At 46.2% G+C, this 21577-nt stretch overlaps 1 protein-coding gene across 1 annotated transcript in view; it reads right to left on the bottom strand.

The window, feature by feature from the left end:
- Positions 1-15622, bottom strand: part of LOC144774561 (heme oxygenase 1-like) — a 62963-nt gene extending 47341 nt beyond the window's left edge. The window contains exon 1 of the mRNA XM_078659188.1: positions 15553-15622. Within this exon, the coding sequence (XP_078515314.1) occupies positions 15553-15584 (32 nt within the window). The 5' untranslated portion in view covers positions 15585-15622. The remainder of the gene's footprint in view (positions 1-15552) is intronic.
- Positions 15623-21577: the final 5955 nt, after the last annotated feature.

The raw sequence follows: 21577 nt of genomic DNA, 5'->3' as shown, positions 1-21577 counted from the left end.
AATATTGTGGCCGCCATGTTCTAGGAGTATTTACATATTTTCCACTCTTACAGAAGATCTGAATCATGCGGCATCAGTTGTAAACATTGTTTCCAGCTCAGATGGATCAAAAGACACTTTAAAAAACATGAGCCGTGGGCCCCCGGTGTGACAGACGCTTTGCAAAGATTTACTGTCACCATTTCGTTGCTGACAGCTGTATTCTGGTGTTAGAGTGCTGCTAAGGAGGAGAAACGTTTGCCCAGACAATACTATTGCAACAGAATGTGCCCTATTACGCTGCATCATTGCACCTCTTCTGTTTCTGATTACGTTTGTATCTCTCTAGTCCCTGCACCACCTGTTCTGACCTGGGTTTCAGGCTCTACAACAGCTCTGCTGACCTGGCTCTCTGGCTCTATGGCAGCTCTGCTGGCCTGTATCTCAGGCGGTAGTCAGACAAAATATCGAAATTAAAATATCGATATACAATAATATCGATGTTTTAATATCGATGGTATAGAATATCGATGTGCCATAATATCGACAGACAGAATATCGAGATTAAGGTATGTATGTTAGTAATATCGAAATTTTGTTGTTTAGTGTTATGTATTTTATTTTGTTGTTTATATGTTTGCTAAATATGTTTAGAAATGTATGTTTGAAAATTAGTAATTTTGTTAACATTTTGCGTTTTAGTATTAGAGCGGGTTGTGGGTTTATAGGGGAATAGGGTGGGAAGTAATTTAATAATAATTAATTAATTAATATATGTTTGTAAATATTTTTAATTAATAATTAATTGGTAATTAATTAATATTAATTAGTTAATTAATTAATATATATTAATATATATTAACATCTATATATTAACATCTCCTAAAAGCGCCGGGACGCCACTTGGCTGCGGCATCTGCGCGCTATATAAAATAAAATAACATAACATAACATAACATGTTTGTAAATATTTTTAAATAATAATTAATTGGTAATTAATTAATATTAATTAGTTAATTAATTAATATAAATGTGTACATATTTTATTTAATAATTATTTGGTAATTAATTAATATTAATTAGTTAATTAATTATTATAATTTTGTACATATTTTTAATTAATAATTAATTGGTAATTAATTATTATTAATTAGTTAATTACATTAATTAGATTAATTTTTTAATATATATAATTTTTTGTTATTGTTAATTAATTATTTGGGAAAAATTTATATTAATTAGTAAATTAAATTAATTATAGCTAATGTGCTAATATATTTACTTTATTGTTATTGTTAATTAATAATTAATTGGTAATTAAATAATGTTAATTAATTTTGGGTAAAGGAGTATTTTTAGGGTTCAGGGTCAGTTTTCAGTTCTTGGGTAAAGGGGTATTTTTGGGGTTCAGGGTCAGTTTTCAGTTTTTGGGTAAAGGGGTATTTTTAGGGTTCAGGGTCAGTTTTCAGTTTTTGGGTAAAGGGGTATTTTTAGGGTTCAGGGTCAGTTTTCAGTTTTTGGGTAAAGGGGTATTTTTAGGGTTCAGGGTCAGTTTTCAGTTTTTGGATAAAGGGGTATTTTTAGGGTTCAGGGTCAGTTTTCAGTTCTTGGGTAAAGGGGTATTTTTAGGGTTCAGGGTCAGTTTTCAGTTTTTGGGTAAAGGGGTATTTTTAGGGTTCAGGGTCAGTTTTGGGTTTTTGGGGTACAGGGGTATTTTTAGGGTTCAGGGTCAGTTTTGGGTTTTTGGGGTACAGGCGTACAGGGTAAAAATAAAATAAATTTAAATTTTATTTAAATCAATTAAATGAAATTTAAAAAAATAAAATTACATTAAATTATTAAGTTTTTAATTTATTTTAAATGTATATGTATTACTTTTAATTTTTTAATTATGTTTTAATGTTTTTATTAATATTTGTTAAATTATATGTATTTTAACATTATTTTTACATTATTATTAATACATTTAAAAAATCGATATTTTTAATTTCGATATTTTTGTACTACGATATTATTTTTTTGATATTTTTGTACTTACCTTTATGAAGATAGGATCCCGATATTATTGTCCTCGATATTTTTGTTGCGATATTTTTGTATTGCGATATTTTTGTGGTCGATATTATGTCATACATTCATCTCAGGCTCTACGGCAGCTCTGCTGACCTGGTTATCTGGCTCCACAGTAGCTCTGCTGACCTGGTTCTATGGATCTGATGCAGCTCTGCTGACCTGGTTCTCTGGCTCTAGAACAGCTCTGTTGGCCTGGTTATCTGGCTCCACAGCAGCACTTCTGACCTGGTTATCTGGCTCTACAATGGCTCTGCTAACCTGGCTCTCTGGCTCTATGGCAGCTCTGCTGGCCTGTATCTCAGGCTCCACAGCAACTCTTCTGACCTGGTTCTCTGGCTCTACAGTAGCTTGCTGACCTGGTTCTCTGGCTGTAGAGCAGCTTGCTGATCTGGTTCTCTGGCTCTAGAGCGGCTCTGCTGACCTGGTTCACTGGCTCTAGAGCTGCTCTGCTGACCTGGTTCTCTGGTTGTACAGCAGCTCTGCTGACCTGGTTCTCTGACTCTACAGCAGCTCTACTGACCAGGTTCTTTGGCTCTAGAGCAGTTCTGCTGACCTGTTTCTCTGGGTCTAGAGCACTTCTGCTGACCTGGTTCTCTGACTCTACAGCAGCTCTGCTGACCTCGTTCTCTGGCTCTAGAGCAGCTCTGCTGACCTGCTTCTCTGGCTCTACAGCGGCTCTGCTGACCTGGTTCTCTGGCTCTGGAGCGGTCTGCTGACGTGGTTCTCTGGCTCTACAGCAGCTCTGCTGACTTGGTTCTCAGGCTCTACAGCGGCTCTGCTGACCTGGTTCTCTGGCTCTACAGCAGCTCTTCTGACCTGGTTCTCCGGCTCTACAGCAGCTCTGCTGACCTGGTTCTCTGGCTCTACAGTAGCTCTGCTGAACGACTCTGCTGACCTGGTTCGCTGGCTCTACAACAGCTCTGCTGACCTGGTTCTCAGGCTCTACAGCCGCACGCTAAAACCCAGATTACAAATTCCAGACAAGATGTTGCCATTGAGAAAAAAATATAGTGCTTACCGACTTATGAAGGAGACAGTGTAATGCCACAAGTAAAAGATCCAGTCCTGATGGGTGGTCCCAAAAGGAGACAGGGCGGTAACAAGGAGGGACTAAGAAGCCTCATTATCAATTGGAAGCCAGCATTTACCATGGAAGATGACACCAGTCAATGAAAAATATGGGCAGGGTTTCCACACCACTTCTAAAACATACCCTAATACAGCATGCCTCACAAAGCGAGCAGCGCATGCGCTGCAGCGCTAGGCTCGACCTAAAAAGAACAGAGGGAATGCTGGGTATGGTACATTTATGTACTCCCGGTGGGCTGTGTTGGGGTAGGGCCGGCATTCCTTTGTTCTTTTCATCTGTTGGTGAGATGGGACTATCTCACTTGTTTAATGAATGGGACGAGGACAGGAGGGATCTGGGGGTAATCTAGTGTTACACTTTCCCCTAATGCACCATGTGTACGTATACACGGAGGCAGCGCGTGATACTATGTAGCTCTAAGGTGCATGCATCTCACCACCTAACGCCAATACAGACATTCAAGTTTGGATCAAGGCTATCACAGCGCTCAACTGCTCTCCTACCATTGTGGACTCTGCTAAATCCCTTTGAATTACCTTAGACGGCAACCTGAACATGCAGGGCCATATCAACACGATGGCCAAAATTGCCAGATTTCACTTGACCTACCTAAGAAACCTGAAACCTTTCCTCGACCCCCAGATCTAAAATCGGCAATTCAGGCTCTAGTCATCTCCAGGCTAGAATATGGTTGCTCCACCCTCGCTGGCCTACCTAAGACCTCTCTGGCACCCTTGAAAGCCTGCCTCAACGCAGCTGCTAGACTTTTAACTGGCTCTAAAAAGTTCGACCATACCTCACCCCACCTTAAAGCTCTGAACTGGCTTCCGCTTGAGGCCAGAATCCAATTTAAACTGGCTTGCATCACCCACAAGGCTCTCTACTCCAAGTCCCCTGCCTTTCTCGCACAGAAACTTGTTCTATCTGGCGGAGCCAGAAACTCCCGGTCCGCCAGAGCCCTTTCGCTCCAACCTCCATGCTTCAAGAAAAAAGAACATACAATCGGGCTTTCTCCGAAGCCGCACCAAGAATATGGAACTCACTCCCATCCGCCATCAGAAAAATACAGTCTCTAGCTCACTTCAAAAAGGAGACCAAAACTCTCCTAATGAGCAAATTCCTCTCCTAATGCTCACGTTACACTCTCCTCCGTAACCTGACTTTACCTATTGTTACGGCATTATCCCTGGCCCCCTCTCCTTTTGTCACCTACCCTGCTCTGCCGAACAATCTTCCAGGGTGTTGAGACTGCTTCTCTAGCTCATTGTATCGGATATTATGATTGTTTTTCTTGACATGTACTGTATCCTTCTATGTGTTCCCTTTTCCTTCTACTCCCTCCCCCCCTTTTTTGTCCTGTTATCCCACCCAATACTACTGTAAAGCGCTCTGATACCCTCACAGGTCTGGTTCGTGCTCTATAAAACACTAAGTAAATAAATACTGTGAGGCTCCATGTGATATTACAGTGCCACGTGGTGAAGCTATACTGTGAGCCTATTTGTGGTATTGCACGGCCTCTGGTGCATACACACTTTGAGGTTACCCTCCTCCGGTGCATGGACACTGCGAGGCTGTATGAGGGTGCCATCAAACTACCTCTGGGGAAACATCCTTTACAACGCAACTTTTACCACTCAGTGCCTTTACGACGCAACTTTTACAACGCAAACCATTACAACGCATTGCGCTGGGGGGCGCTCTAGGATAGGGAATAAGTTTAATTTACTATCCGACACCTTCCCTAGTGTCCACTGGGACTGGAGTTGGAATAGTAAATTAAACTATTCACTATCCAGCACCCCAAAGCGCTATGCGTTGTTAAGGTTTTCGTTGTAAAAACCGCGTTGTAAAGGCATGCGATGTAAAAGCATGCGTTGTAATGTCATACATCCACCTCTGGTGCACATATATTGTGAGTCAGTATGTGACACTACACAGTCCTTTGAGGCTTGTAAACAGGGCCGGCTTTAGCGCTGGTGGAGCCCAGTGCGACGATCATTGTTGGCACCCCCACACCCCATGACTGCCTCCTCTGATTCTCTCCCTACCACTGGGCGAAAGGACTCCCCAATCATAAATTATTGCTAAACACAGCCCCCCTTTGAGGCCAGCGCCCCCTTCACACCGTGAAGCAGCGTATGATACTACACTGTCTTTTTGGTTTTTCTAGGTGCGTGTATTTTTATGCTACCTGCGACATTAAATGTTCCTCTAGTGCGTGTACACTGTGAGGTAGCATGTAATGTTACACTGCCCTCTAACGCACGAACACTGAGACGCTGCGTGAGATATCACAGCCAGTGCTTAATTTGTGGGAAAGAAAGTACTCAGGAGGCCACTAGCAGCGTGGAGCTCTCACTGCCCTGCCTGCGCTGCCAACAACAGAGCCAGCACAGCTACCAACCATCGCACCCTAGAAGTGTGACAATTCAAGACTATTCCAGACAACCCGAACCTAGAAGAATTGCCTGAGCGGCTGGTATTTTTCGTTTTTACTGTATATTAAATTATTAAATACCCTGTTAATGGTCTCAGCTCAAACACTGACACAGCGCTACTAAGTGATGAACTGTCATAAGTAGCAGCTTTAAAAACAAGCATTGAAAATGCAATAGGTCTCGCAGCATTAGAGTTAGTGCTTTTAGAATTGTTTATGGGGTTTTTTTGTAAATCTTTAGCATTTTTGTTTCCTGTAGCCAATGCTAAAGAATTTCAACAAAAAAAAGCCATAAACATTTTTAAAAGCTCTGAAATGCAGTCTGAAATGCTGGATATATATTCAGTACAGATACACTATATTGTTAATGAAGACATAGGATATAATATGTTGTACTGTATACACACAATTAGATGGGAACGTGCTGTGTGTGTCAGCGATTGAATGTGGAGGTGATGGTGGATGTGGTGGTGGATGTGGTGGTGGATTCGGTGGATGTGGTGGTGGTGGATGTGGTGGTGGATGTGGTGGTGGATGTGGTGGTGGATGTGGTGGTGGATGTGGTGGTGGATGTGGATGCGGTGGATGTGGTGGGATGTGGTGGTGGATGTGGTGGATGTGTTGGTGGTGGATGTGGTGGTGGATGTGGTGGTGGATGTGGTGGTGGATGCGGAGGTGGAGGATGTGGTGGATGTGGTGGTGGTGGATGCGGTGGATGTGGTGGTGGATGTGGTGGATATGGTGGTGGATGTGGTGGTGGTGGGTGTGGTTGATGTGGTGGTGGATGCGGTGGATGTGGTGGTGGTGGATGTGGTGGTGGATGCAGTGGTGGATGCGGTGGTGAATGTGGCGGTGGATGTCATGGTGGATGTGGAGGTGGTGGTGGATGTGGTGGTGGATGTGGTGGTGATGGTGGATGTGGTGGTGGATGCGGTGGATGTGTTGATGGTGGATGTGGTGGTGGTGGTGGATGCGGTGGTGGTGGTGGATGGGGTGGTGGTGGTGGATGGGGTGGTGGATGTAGTGGTGGTGGATGTGGTGGATGTGGCGGTGGATGTGGTGGTGGCGGTGGATGTGCCGTCCCAGAGTGATGTGGCGCCGTCCCAGAGTGATATGGTGGTGTTGTGCGGCGTGCAGCAGTGTGCGGGGTGCAGCAGTGTGAGGCGTGCAGCAGTGTGAGGCATGCAGCAGTGTGAGGCGTGCAGCAGTGTGAGGCGTGCAGCAGTGTGAGGCGTGCAGGGGTGAGAGGCGTGCAGGGGTGAGAGGCGTGCAGGGGTGAGGGAGGGTGAGGGTGTGTGAGGGTGTGTGAGGGTGTGTGAGGGTGTGTGAGGGGGTGTGAGGGGGTGTGAGGGTGAGGGGGTCTGAGGGGGTGTGGGGGTGTGAGGGTGAGGGGGTGTGAGGGTGTGAGGGTGAGGGGGTGTGAGTGAGGGGGTGTGTGGGTGAGGGGGTGTGAGGGTGAGGGGGTGTGTGGGTGAGGGGGTGTGTGGGTGAGGAGGTGTGTGGGTGAGGGGGTGTGTGGGTGAGGGGGTGGGAGGGGGAGGGTGTGTGAGGGTGAGGGGGTGTGAGGGTGAGGGGTGTGAGGGTGAGGGGGTGTGTGGGTGAGGGGGGTGAGGGTGAGGGGGAGTGAGGGTGAGGGGGAGTGAGAGTGAGGGGGAGTGAGAGTGAGGGGGAGTGAGAGTGAGGGGGAGTGAGAGTGAGGGGGTGTGAGAGCGAGGGGGTGTGAGAGTGAGGGGGTGTGAGGGGGTGTGGCGGTGTGAGGGAGAGGGTGAGGAGTGTGAGGGTGAGGGGGAGGGAGGGGGTGTGTGAGGGTGAGGGGGTGTGCATTCTGAGGGTGTGTGGCGGTGTGAGGGGGTGAGGGCGTGTGAGGGTGAGGGGGTGTGCATTCTGAGGGTGTGTGGCGGTGTGAGGGGGTGAGGGCGTGTGAGGGTGTGTGTAAGGGTGAGAGGGTGGGTGTGTGTGAGGGTGAGAGGGTGGGTGAGAGGGTGGGTGAGGGTGAGGGGGTGAGTGAGGGGGTGAGGGAGGGGGTGAGTGAGGGGGTGAGTGAGGGTGAGGGGGTGAGTGAGGGGGTGAGAGTGAGTCAGGTGAGTGAGGGTGTGAGAGTGAGTGAGGGTGAGAGGGTTGTGAGAGTGAGTGAGGGTGAGAGGGTTGTGAGGGTGAGTGAGGGTGAGTGAGGGTGAGTGAGTGAGGGTGAGGGGTGAGTGAGTGAGGGTGAGTGAGAGTGAGGGCTCTGAGGGGGTGTGGCGGTGTGAGGGAGAGGGTGAGGGGGGTGAGGGGGAGTGAGGCGGTGGGTGAGGGGGTGTGCATTCTAAGGGAGTGTGGCGGTGTGAGTGGGTGAGGGCGTGTGAGGGTGAGGGGGTGTGCATTCTGAGTGGGGGGGGTGGCGGTGTGAGGGGGTGAGGGCGTGTGAGGGGGTGGGTGAGAGGGTGGGTGAGAGGGTGGGTGAGAGGGTGAGTGAGGGTGAGGGGGTGAGTGAGGGGGTGAGGGGGTGAGGGGGGTGAGTGAGGGGGTGAGGGGGTGAGTGAGGGGGTGAGTGAAGGTGAGGGGGTGAGTGAGGGGTGAGAGTGAGTGAGGTGAGTGAGGGGGTGAGAGTGAGTGAGGGTGAGAGGGTTGTGAGAGTGAGTGAGGGTGAGAGGGTTGTGAGGGTGCCTGTAGATGGCAGACTCGTTCCCTACATTCTCTGGGTATGCAATAGGTCTGATAAAAACACATTTCCTGGGCTGCTGTTTCCTCCCAGTCCACCACTGCAACAGAGGTGCAACAGAAAAGAATACAGTGACATAGCCGAGTACCCAGTACCCTGGAAAAGAGTCAATCACTGCTAACTGACCTCTTTATATAGCAGGGATAACGAGTTCTCGTGGGTGCTTTTCCACACGAACACACCATCGTCACAAGATGTGTTGTTACTTCGAATTGGCTAGCGTTACATTCGCATCTGCTGCTCAGAGCCTGCTTGTTCAATAATGAATTCACAGTTCGGAACGTGTTAACATTAGGACATTTTGTCTGCTTGGAGAAATGCATTTTGTCAGATGCAAATGGGAGCGCCTCAAACCCCGAAGCACATTTTTAATTGTTTTACTCCTGCTAAAAATGACTGCATACCTGCAAGCATCTGTCAGATCGTTTATGAACTGAACAAAATGTCTGCACCCCCGCGTGCTCCTCCAAGGGTGTGCTCGGTCTATTGTTTATAGGCCCCTTCGAGCTATTCTGCAGCAGAACATAGCCTCGAATAGACTGTGGCACTGCAGCGACAAGGATGCATGTTTCACCCCAGCTGTAGAGCAATTCAGAGTAGGCTGAACCATGATACTAATTGATTGTGAAAGAACAAATAACAGTTTTGTCACTTTAAAGCACTGCTCGACTCATTTGAAAGAATATGCATTAACACCTCTTGATCTGTGTCAAAGTGAAAAAGAATGTTGAATATTAAAGGGATGAAGGCTTATTGCTGCATTTATCAGCTTTGATCTTAATTGGCTCCTGCTATCGCTAGTTACACTTGGGTTGTTTGCCAGCTTTCCTATGAGAGCAGGCGCCCCTCCCCCACGCCAGAGCAGGCTGCCAGGGTGCTTGCAAGTGGCCAGGATGACTTCTAACGATGCAGATGCTAAGTAGATGATTGGCGGCACATCGAGGTCTGACGGCTCAAGGGACGGGAAATGTACCGCTCGTCAGGCTTTCAGCAGGAAATTAATTAAAAAATAAAAAACTAGGGGGAGGGGGCGGGAGGCGGAGAGTTGAGGCAGGAAGAATTAAGTGAGAGAAATGTGTGGAGAACAGATGAGCACGAAGAGAAGTGGGGGCGAGAGGGTAGAAAGAAAAGAGAAAGATGTGAGAGTAGGCGGGAGAAACGAGGAGCTAAGGAAACAGAGGTAAAGGGAGGCAAACGTGTGGGGAGACGAGGAAAGCAGACGTGGCAAATGTTGGAGAAAAGAAAGGAACAGGAGATGGGCATAGAAGGAGGTTCAGAGAGGGAATAGAAAGGAAGGGATAGAAGTAAGGGGCAAAGAGTGACAAGTGAGCAAGAAGAACAAGACGGAGGGAAGAGAGGGGAGGGGGGAGGAGAAATGCGACACGGCGGGAAGGGGCAGGCAGGATGACTCAGGGGAGGGGGCGGAGCGGGGCAGAGCGGCATGTGGGTGTGAACAAGCCGGGCCTTTGAAGTGAAGCTAAGCTTCACTTCAAAGGTGTCGGAGGAATGCGGGCGGCTGTGCACGCGCTTTTAAGCTCAATGCACATGCGCATTGAGCTTAAAAGTCACGGGCACTGCAAGGAATCGCCACGATTCCTTGCAAGTTAGATAAAGTCTGGATGAGCCCCTATAGTCTCGCTTGCTCGATGCGCATGCGCATCGACAGGCGAGACCTAATGAAGGGCCAGTGGCAAGCACCGGCAAACACCGGCTCAGATTAAGCACTGCTTCACCCCCCCCCCCCCCCCCCCCCGTGCATCCACATTCAACATGAAGTTCCATGTAATATTACAATGACTTCTAGTGAGTCTGTTTCTTGATGGTACATGGGATTTGGCACCAGAGCCAAAAAGCAAAAGAGGCAGTCTGCGATGGCCAAGAAGGGGCTTGGGTTCTTCACAGACAGACACTGCCACCTCTCCTTCAGTCACAGATTGCCAATCAACCACACACATCCTAGTGATGCCTCTCAGTCTCATGTACTATAGAGTCTATAGGTAAGGAGAAGTACCTTTGCGCCATCCTGCGAGATCAGGACACCTACCAGGTAGGGGATGCCCAGATAAAGATACTGCCCTGCAAGTATCCGTCACATAATTGCACCACAAACAGCCACAAGAATGTATCAGGGTACAACAAATGCCCTAAGAAGCCATATTCCTAAGTCAACAGGAGTACCCAAATGACAAAATGTCATTTTCGCTTGGACTCTGAAAATCCTTGTACTGGAGCAGCCAGCAGGAAATCCCACAGCAGATCAAAAATTAGAAAAGAAACAAAAACTTTGAAGGCAGGCACTTTAAACCTGTGCGCAAGCCAGTGAAACCTCAACTTCAGACCTTCCCCCTTCCTATTACAGTTTGGAAAGGAGCACTAAACCTGTCTTTTCAAACAACAACTTTATCAAAGAATCTAAAAATATTGTCACCCATTCAGGGCTGGCGCTACATTAACATTACTTCTTGTCAGTTTGCTTCTGTCATCATCACCAATGTCCACACGAGGGCACTAGAATGCAGCTTTTGACATAGTTGGGAGGGAAACATGAGCACCCCAATGACAATATATAATTTTACCTGAGTCTCTGCTAATCTCTGCAGCGAGTTAACTACAGCAAACACTCCACACACGCACATGGCAAAGAAGCCCTATCCTAGAAACTCCCTTCTCTCACTCCCTGCTGTCCTTGTAGGAGATGCCTGGATCACCCCAACATCGTGCAAGTATAAATGATAAATTATAATCAGGGTCCACTGGAATTATACAATTTTGTGGGCGCTGCAGTTTCCGCATAATTGTGGATTTTTCCGCATTTGTCACATAACCCATGATCTGCAGAATTTAACAAAACAACTTGCTTCTAGCTCGAACGGCTAAAAAATACTTAAAATGCAGGTGCACGCGTTGAAATGCAGTGTCCAGCCCTATGTAAAGTTTGACTTGTCACTTTTCTGTTGCTTATTACTGTATTTGGGCGTCAAACTGGTACTATTGGGGTGTTACCTTTGCCAAGATGGGGTTAACATGTTTAAAAAAGGATAAAACAATGAGGTGATACTACTGCAAAATGTGTCACATTACGCTGCATAATTTGCCTTTTCTTGCCACAAAATATATTGTCAGCCCATCATTTGGTCTTCCCCTGCCATATCATTCATGTGGGCCTGATTAGTATACAGGGCAGTCTACAATCAGTGTATAAATAGTTGTTCTCATTTCCTTTTTACAGTCGAGTTGTGATGTCTTTAGTCACCCGTCAAAACAAATTATATAGCTGCTCAACTGTAATAACTTATTACAGTTGAGTTGTGGCATCATAGTGCCTTCTGCCACTAGCCAATGTGAAAGGCTGGTGAGGGATCATCATTACAGCTGTTGTTTAAAAATGAAAAACAGGAACTCGCATTAGAGCTTTATGATCTGTCTTTCTAAAATGAACAGTGGTTGGCAGAAAGGAGATATTCATGACAAATGTTTATTTAATTATTTATTTATTATTTCAAAGTATTTTTTTTAATTTTACAGACAGGTAAGCTCGCTTTACCGTTACAGGGTATCAGCCAAGCTTGACTGATTTTGTCATGGTTACAGGTAGATGGTACATATGTTTGGCTGCCCCCCTTTAGAATGTCTCGCTAGGAGATCAGGGGCAGCTGAAAGAGAAAGAAAGAGAACAGAAAAGAAAGGAAGGAGATAGTCTACAAGAAGAGTACTTAACACACCATAGCTAATTACAAGTGAAAGCCTTTTTAAAAAAATGTAATTTACATGAAACTGCCTCTAATAGGATTTTGCAACAAATTACTCTCTGGTTCGTGGTGTGTTTAATTTTGCACTACAGATTCTTCTTTGATTCTTCATGTCTGCAACCTTACTATCTCTTTCACACGAAGGAGCAATGCACCATGGATTTAAGCTTTCTGTGAGAATGGTGACGGTGTGACCACGTATTATGAGGAATAAAGTATCTTCTGCCATTCTTTAAAGAGGTGCCGCAGAGTGCCATGATATTAAAAAGGAACTTGGCCTTTGGCCCCCTTTCCCTATAAGGTCACAGAACTCCTTAGTGACTTCCAGTACCCTTGTAATGTGAATGAATGAATGAATGAATGGACCCTTTCTATATTTATTTCTTTATTTCAACGGTTTTATATAGCGCTGCTGGACCCAAGAGTATCAGAGCGCTTTACAAGGAAGGTAAACATAATTAGATAAAATTAACCATGTGCAGAAGATTCACAAGGGATATAGTATTGCAATCAGAAGAGCTATGGAGCTATGGTAGCGCATCATGAACCTCAACGCGTGGTATCCCAGAGTTCTGTAGACCATATCCTAGCTAGTAGAGACAAAAGCAGAATAAACTTCTTAATGGAGTTGCGTCACATAGATAAATCTTTAATTGCTCTCGAAAACCTAAGGAATTCTTTTGTGTCCTCAGAGAAAAAGGCATGACATTCCAAACCTTTGCAGGAACTACTGACGGGGATCTTCCTCCAGTCCTCCATTTTTTGTATCTGGGGACACAAAGTAAATATTGCGGGGCTGATCTTCAGATTCTTGATGGTGTGTGGTGAACACTGAGGACATATAATAATCCCTTCTTGTGTCATAGAGTGTTTTATGGCATAAACATTACTCATTAAAAGGCCCCTATTTCAGAGGGCGGCTCCTCCATTTGAGTGGAGGAGCAGCGCCCCACAAGCCCCAGAGCTGAAAAATAAAAGGGTAATAAAGTTTATTTATTACCATTTCATGTTACAGCAACCAATCCCGACATAAGTGTCAAGGTGGGTGGAACCAGAGCTGCTGAGTGGCAGTAGCAGGGAGCTGTGCACTTTTAAATGTGCATATCTCTTTGATTGCCCGTCTTGGGACGGCCAGCCAGACATGCACATTTTAAAGTTCTCTAACCAAGCTGTCTTATATTGCTGGGTTAGAGAAAGCACAGGCCTCTTAGTAGCTCTGGGAGAGCCTGCTCTATCCAATCCTGGCGCTGCAGTCATGGTGTGAGTACAGGGTAAGGATTGTCTACAAGGGATTTTATGTGTGAACTATTTAAGTTGATTTATTAGCGTGAGTCAATGAGTTTGTTATCAGCAATCTAACTCAAATGTATCCATAGGATAACAGTGTTTGATATTTATCACAAAGGAAAAGGAAGAAGCACACGGAAAATCCTATTTGTATGAAAATATATTATATTTTATATATCAGAAATCAATTTGAGGGGATACATCAAGTAGTTAATCAAAAGCAAAAGGTCATGAACAGATGTGTAAAACAAATCAGCAAATCAGTTCAAAACAAAGCATCAACTCCTGTAGATGAGAACGAGTAACTAAAGCCAATCATGAATAAAATTTACTCTTATGAAAATAAATTGCTTGGGAGATGATGAAGAGGTCGACGTTTCGGTCTTTCTTGCAGTTGTCTATAAGACCATCATCAGGACAATTGTATATTGCAGAGGAAACCTTTTAAAAAGTAGTGATGGAGGTGGAATCGTTAAATTCTAGAAGCTTACGGGTGACCATACGTGACCGCAGTGATCTGCAAGGTTCTTGTATACAGCATGTATTAGTTCAGGCCAGGAATCCAGCAACAATGAGGGAAACCTCTTCTGGGAAAACGTAGTCCGTGTCAATTTTATGGATTTCTACACCACACCGATAGCGATCCAGAAACCCAACGCAAGAACGGGATGACAATCCTTACCCTGTACTGTATACTGCCCAAGCCTACAAGGGTTTATTGGGTTACCCAAATTTCTCTATATCATGATGTGAGAGCAGCTCCAGAATTGGGTAGAACAGCTTCCTGCATCTGGAGCTTCCTGGAAGACACCGAGGGAGGAGGACGTCTTACTGCGAAGGTAAGAGAATTTATTTGTCCCCTACTCACCACCCTCGGTACAAGCCAGCCGCCACTGCCTATTTGCCATTGGAATCCAGTGAAGCTAGCCAAGATGGTTTGAGATTGACGATCTGCACTTAAATCCAAGGACCAGTCTACCCGTCACATTCCAGTGCTTACTTTGAGCCAGTGGTTTCCAGGGCTCAGCACCAGCACTTGTCAACACAAGCACTTATGACAATCTGTCTAATTTAGAGACGAGCACAACAATAGTTGTTAATTCAATGCATATTAAAAACAAGTAATACACGCCACCCAAGACATAATTATAGCTCTGGGTGCCTGGAATAGTCTGAACTGTCACCCTTGTAGGAGTGCGGTAGTTGGTACATGTGTTGGTTCTGTCATTGGCAGCGCTGGCAGAGGCAGTGGGTGGTGCAGGCTGCAGTGGGCTCCACAGGAGGGTCCCGGCACTTGCGTTTTGAATCACTGACGCATTCTGAACTATATGTACTTTGTCGGTTAGATATTTTGGGAGACCAGCTGTGGTATTTGGGGTTCAAAGGTCACCTTGGGATCAAAAATGATCCCTAGTTTCTTGCCTCCCACACTGGGATTGGGTATGTCCCTAGTTGTGACGATCACCTCCTCTGAGACCACAGAGATGGGTTACCAAAGACAACCACTCCGGTCTGTTCCCTATCTAAGGCAAGGCAGATATTTCTCTCCCAGTCAGTAACTTACTCCATGCAGTCCGAAAACTGCTGCATACCTCGCACATTAGGGAATGGCCCTAAATACTGTTCCCGTAAACTCACCTGGTATGTGCCAAGTAGGCAACTTAGATCCAGCTCTGAGTCACTGCTCACCCCGCTGAGAATTCAAACTACCAGGAACGGGGGTCGTGCTTTCTCTTTTCTGGACCAAAATGCCCTTGAGCCTGCGTATGACTTCAGAACACATCTGTTTCCGCAAGAAACTCAAGACTTGGCTCTTTTGCTAACTCAGCTGTCCATCCCCCGTCAGAGCCGTCTGCAAGCGTCATGAGACTCTTTGGACGTGATATGTGCGCATTACAAATGTCCTGACTTGACTTGACTTGACACATACACGACATGCCTGTGCCCTCAGCCCACAAACACGTGTGGGCAGATCCACCGGCTTCCATGTAGCGCCTGCGAGCCTACTACCAGTGCTCGAAATGTTTAGAAGCCTCCCCGTTGTTTGAAAGGATGGGGTGTGGGGTCCAGGGACATCCAATCATCTTCACAAAAAGATACCTCTGGTTTGTACAGACACCAACCCATCAGAAATAGTGGCACAGAAAGCGTTAAGAAGAGGAGGCGTGAGGAAAGGAGGGTGGATGTGACTGAAGACAGGGGGCAGCCTTGGGTCTCCCTCATTGTCACTCACCTGTGAGAGCGGGGGCTCTGGGTGGAGGTCATGTCGACAGTCGATCCTTCTCTGCAGTGATCCCTGGGCAAACTCTCCGGGCGGATCTTTTCTCTCACTGCAGACGATCTGGCAGGGGTGACGGGTGTTAATGGGTGCAAGGGGTGCGGCTGTGCCACCCTGGGGGAGAGGCAAGAGCAACTAGCAGCTGAGAACAAATTACTAATCCGAGACAGTGTGATGCACATGCAATGGGTGAACTGCAATGAACTTCGGAGGTGTCCTCCTGCGGGTGCCAGCAGGGCGAGGTTTACTTCCACCTGCAGGCGCAGGCTACAGCAGTGACGTCATATGAGAGAGAGTGCTGAATTACAGTACCATTGACCCTGTGGCTTTTGGGGCGCATGTGCAGGGCCCCTGGGAGCAGACAGCAGAATTGCATGCACTTCAATGGCTGGGGGTAGGCAGGGCCGGACTGGCCATAGCCAGCACCGGGCCTTTTCCATGTCGGCCGGAAGGCTGGGGGCCGGTTTTGGACTGGCGGGGGAGGGGGGGGCGGTTTTGGTACAGGGAGCAGGGTTTGCAGCAGTGCTGCAATTTCGGCCCCCGGTACCAAAAGTAGCAGCAGTGGTCCCACCAGAGAACCCAAGCCCCCTCCTCCCCCCGCGGCCGGTCAGACTTAATTGCCAGGGCCGGTTTGCATTCCCTGTCCGGCCCTGGGGGTGGGACAGACCGATGAGGACAAGGGTGGGTGGCAGCATTTATGGTCATCACAGCGGGCTGTAGGAGGGTCACAGCGTGCCGCTCTTCTTGCAGTAACACGTTTTAGTAGTGCACTGGCTTCACTTTGAAATAAAATTATGGAGCTGAGCCTGTCCCTTCAGAGGGCTCCTTGTCTTGACTCGTTTATGCAGCAGCGGCCCAAGAGATGGAAGCAGCCAGCTGCGGACAATAACTGCATTAGTGGACTAAGGGGCCCGTATGCCTCCATTCTTGGAGAAGAAATCTGGCGAGGCATTGAATGCCTCTGCTAGAAGTTGTCATGAGGCCTGACCTGTGCCTGACTTGGTTGCTTGATGCCGGATGATTTAGAAGCCCTCTCTGCACAAGCATACCGGTTCCTCTCCCTGCAGGGAAAGAGAGGCAGGGGAAATATTTAGGAAGTGGCTGCCTGGCCGGCCTCTCACTCTCGAACTGGTGCAGAGTAGTTTTATTCGGAGATCTGACAGGATGCCACAAATCAAGTCAAAGGCATTGCCCGATCTCAGGCTCTGCCAAGGGCTTTCCCTCTGCCAAGACCCTAATCTCCAACCTGGCGCTATGTAGCTCACGCTAATACTCTTTCATCTTTCTTGGACTCCAAGCACGCCAACAGCCAACTTTGAATTATTCTCTACTCTTTTCCTAACAAGCACTCCTGTTTCTCCATCTCGTTATTCTATCTGCAGGCTTCCATTCTCTTTTTGTTTTCTATGTACTACTTTACAATATTTTTCGGATGTCCAGGCAAAATGTATCATTTGGGCACCCCCCACTCATTCTCCCTTCGCTCACTTTTATTTTCTGTCCTTCTTGTGTCATGCCCATAAGCACCCCTTCCTCTCTGTCTGCTTCGCTTCTTCTTTACATTCTGTTATTTCCTTCTAGCAAGCTGGGGCATAGCTACAGCAGGTGCAGTGACACCAGAGCCATGTGGGCCTCATTGGACCCTAACAATCTCTGGGGCAGATTTACAAGCCCCTTGCGTCTCTTTTACGCTGCCGTTGCGTCACTTTTGTGATGCAGCGGCGGTGCAAATCCAGCGCCATGGTGCGGGGTACTTACAACGTGACGCATCTGGGAGATAAGGTAAGGATTGACGCAGCATGTTAGAGATAGGGAACCCCGAGCCTTGCTGGAGCTGCGTCGCACTTGCGACGCAACTCCAACAATGCGCCGCATTTCCGCCGGGGATGCGCCACGCATCTGGCGATCTGAGCATTACGGTGCGCCGCATCATTGTAAATGTGGCGCATCAGTGGTGGCGCACGGGTGGGCAGATGCGTCGCAACTCTTCTGGCACATCTCTGCTGATTAGCACAGATGCGCCAGAAGTCGTAAATCTGCCCCTCTGTATTTTACTACCGCAACAGCATCAAAGGGCCCATTCCTTGCTTGCACCATGGCATTGTTGCTACACTACTCATAACAAGCAACGACTTGCTTCTGATTCACATTCATAATAATCCTGATGCAGTTTCCTTTTGCCTCTCCTTTTTGTATCATATCACACACTGTTCTGTGCTTTCATGTCAGTGCTCTAGAAAGTTGATGAATTAAAACAATTTTGTGCTGCGCCCCTTTTTATAAATGTTCTACTGTTCTGACAAAAAACCACTCAATAATGTCATTTGTAGGACTGTCGAAAAGGAAGCAAACCAATCACTAGCAACATTCACCAGACACAAAGGAACAAGGAGGTTGGTAATACAACCAGTGTCTGTATCCAAAATATAAATCAATAACAAGACAATACTAAGGAAGAAACATGCAAAAGAATGAGGGTGAGTTAGGTGTCGTAAAGAGCCTTCACACGGCTGAATCACAAATGTGAATTTTTGCCTTATCAATGACCGAAAACTGCACCCTCCTCCATTCATTGCAACTCCTCAGGCTCACTAACTTGCAGGCAAGGCTGAGCAGGTGATGGCAGGTTAAGGGAGGCCTCTTAAATCCCTGAAAATGTGCCTGTGCTAATATACTATGGTGATCACCAAGATGCCATGAAACCTGGGTACCCATACTGGTCCTTGAAAGATCATTTGTTGTTGCCTGGTGAGAGTGATGGAGCAGCTGCCCTCTCTCTCCTGTCCCTGACTCTTTCCTGGGGACAGTCTACTAGCAATGAGGCATCGTCCTTTTTCTCTATCCAGCACATGTATTTCTTCAGGACCTGGAGACTGCCCTGTGCTGTCTGACCTTCTTGCTCGAACCTCCCACTGAGCCACTTGTTCAATTCGGTGGACCGTCTCCTGTGGACAGCTGTAGGTGGCAGTGCTTCATTGCCCATCCTTCTTCTCTTTGTTACTGGCTAGCAAGGTGTACCACTCTCAGCAGAGCATCCTAGAATTGACCCTTTGGGCTGCACACGCCTCATGCTAATGAAAAGCTCCAGTGTCCCCTTAAATGCCAGCTCATGCCCTACCGGCCAATGGGATCTTGTGCAATTAGAGCTCTATCTGACACCCTCAGTACAGTTGGTGTCAATTAATTATTAAGTAAAAATAACAGTGAATGACCCTGAGAAAATACATTCATCAAGATGTTGTATTATTGGTTCTCAGGCTTGATGACAATATATAGTTGATTCTGTTTCCAGGCAGTTTATGCCTTGTGAGTAAAGACTATTGCATCGTACCCGGTAGAGGTGGGAGGGAGAGTGAATACACGGACTCACTCAAATGAGATCCTTTGGTTGATTGTTAAAATATCCCTCCCCTTGCTCCAGGATGGACGAGTAAACACCCACATCACACACTCTCTCTCTCCTAGTGTTAGTGATGTTAGTAAAGGTCATCTGACCGCCCTGTTTAGATTTAAAGTTCCAAAATATGTATGTTATGCACAGTTTTTGATGGGATAGCTCAGAGAGGCCGATAATTATCATAACCAATAATTCCCAAGCACGGGGGCGTCTCATTTTATTAGGTGAGATCTTTATTGCATCAGACGATGGGCCCTCGAATTTGGTGCATAGGTGTCCCTGGACCAGTGGCGGCTCTCCTTTATGGGTTCCACAGCTTCCCTACACCCTCCTTGTTTTCTGATCCTTTTATTATATCAAGAGTGAACAATTAGTCACCCTTGGTATAATAATAATAAAATGCAGACCCGCCTCGGGCCCAGCAAAAAACAGAGTCAGCTGGTGACACTGTCTGATGATGATTGCTGACACAGGTACATAAAGGTGCCTGTGCCATTCCAGCACTGTGGGCATGTCTGTGTGACTATGTGTGTGAGTTAAAGTGAGAAAGAGGCAGTGAAGGAGTGAGTCAGAGTGAGTGGAAATGAGTAACAGTAAGAGCGAGTATGTGTGAGAATGAATGTGAGTGAGTGAGGCAGAATGACTGAGTTTTACTGAGTATGTGACTGTGTGAGTCACAGTAACACTGAGTAATTCTTGATTTGATTGTAATACCTTTATTTAGTCTAGTTAAAACTTCGCCATAAAAGTAGAAAATAATACATTACAATACAATATCAAAAAATGCAAAAAAATACAGTTAGTTAAAAATATTGAGATTAAAATGACATAGGGGTAGATGTATCAAAATTCCATTTTACGATTTCTTAATAGCGATTTTTAAGGAATCGCTATTTAGAATTCGCAAAATGGAATGTATGTAAAAAATCGCAATTTTTTTGCGATTTCTAAGTATTTATTATTTGCGAATTCGCAAATAAGGAATAATTTCCCATGCATTCCTATGGGCCAGGAGGCCCATAGGAATGATTGCGAAATTATTCTCAATTTGCGAATCGCATTTTGCGAATTCGGAAATTGAGAATAATTTCAAGGGTGCAGGGGTGTCTCAAAGACACCCTGCTGCACCCCTGAAATTTACATGTGTGTGCATATGGTGCACATACATGCCCTATGGGCATGTATCTGCGTCACATGCCACCTTCACAAATGCCAAATAGGGCATTTTTAAATGAAATCGCAAATTACCACCAACTATAAGTTGGTGGTAATTTGCGATTTCTTAACCAAAATTCGCAATTTCAGAACCCCACATACATCGCATTTAAGGAATCGCAAAATTTGCGATTCCTCAAATGCTTAAGAAAAATAAGGAATCGCAAATTATTGCGATTCCTAAGTTTGCGATTTTTAAAACATTCCCAGAAATGCAAAAAAGCCTTAAACGATTCGCAAAGGCCGAAATTCGCAGAATTTCGGCCTTTGCGAATCGCAAAAGGCTTGATACATCTACCCCATAATGCTTTAGCAGCTCCAGATTTTAGCAATCGTCATAAATAAAAATAATTTTATGATATTTGAACATGCATATTTAGAGCAACAAGTGTAAGGAAAGGAGAACAAAAATCTCAAATAAACAGGTTCACTATGTGCTCCTACTAAATTAAAAATAAACCCAGACAAATCACTTATAGCCATGCTCATAAGTCTTCCTGATCTTGATCAGAAATCTGAGATGAGTATAAACTGTCGCTATTCTTTTATTAGATGCTAGACGTTGAAGGAAATAAAGTGCCTGTGTGCATTGTCTTATGGAGTGTTTTTTCAAGAGGGCTTTGATAGTGCAAGATCTGGGTTTGAAATAAAAACTGCAGAAACACATTATATGTGAAGTGCTTTGTGGGGAAGTCTGATCGCAAGACACAGATCAAGTTTATGCAACCAATTATTACTGTAAAAACAGTTTCAATCGGGTCGGGGACAATCGATATTTGCCCGGCGGTATTGCCTCTGTGACCCTCTAGTTATTTAAATCAATGAAGAGGCAGGCGCTGGAGACTGGAAAGCAGGAAACAAGGTTTTTTATTCTCTCCGGAGGAGAACACAACGAAACGGACAGAAGGTATCGTTCTGAGGTGCTCTAACTGCATCCCGGAGGCCTGGCCTCTTATATCCACATTTATGACTTTATTGCAGATTACACATACATGTTTAAAGCTTTGATGTGCGGAAAAGACATTCTCGGAACTCCCCTTTGGGCCCGTTCCCACACACATTTACAGTTAAAGTCCCCACCCTAGTCACAACAGGTGATGAGCATCGCGCAGCTGGATAATCCGCCGATTCACGGAATGAGGGGAGTCTGATCGGATCTCATGGGGTGGGGGGGGCTTTGATCAACCCGGGGATTCTTTGATGGGGGAAGCTTTCTATTGTACGGGGAGGGGCAAGGATGGTATCGGCAGAGCTGGGTGTCGGCTTGGGAACGGGGAGGACAAAACGGGCTCACGGGGAAAAAGGGGGTTTGCATCTAAGGGCCGGAGATCATGAAAGGAAAGCAGGGAGGTGTCGCGCTGGGAACAG

Source organism: Lissotriton helveticus, chromosome 1_1 (genome assembly GCF_964261635.1).
Source record: "Lissotriton helveticus chromosome 1_1, aLisHel1.1, whole genome shotgun sequence".
In the NCBI taxonomy this organism is placed as follows: Eukaryota; Metazoa; Chordata; class Amphibia; order Caudata; family Salamandridae; genus Lissotriton; species Lissotriton helveticus.
This window is presented reverse-complemented; position numbering and strand designations above follow the sequence as displayed.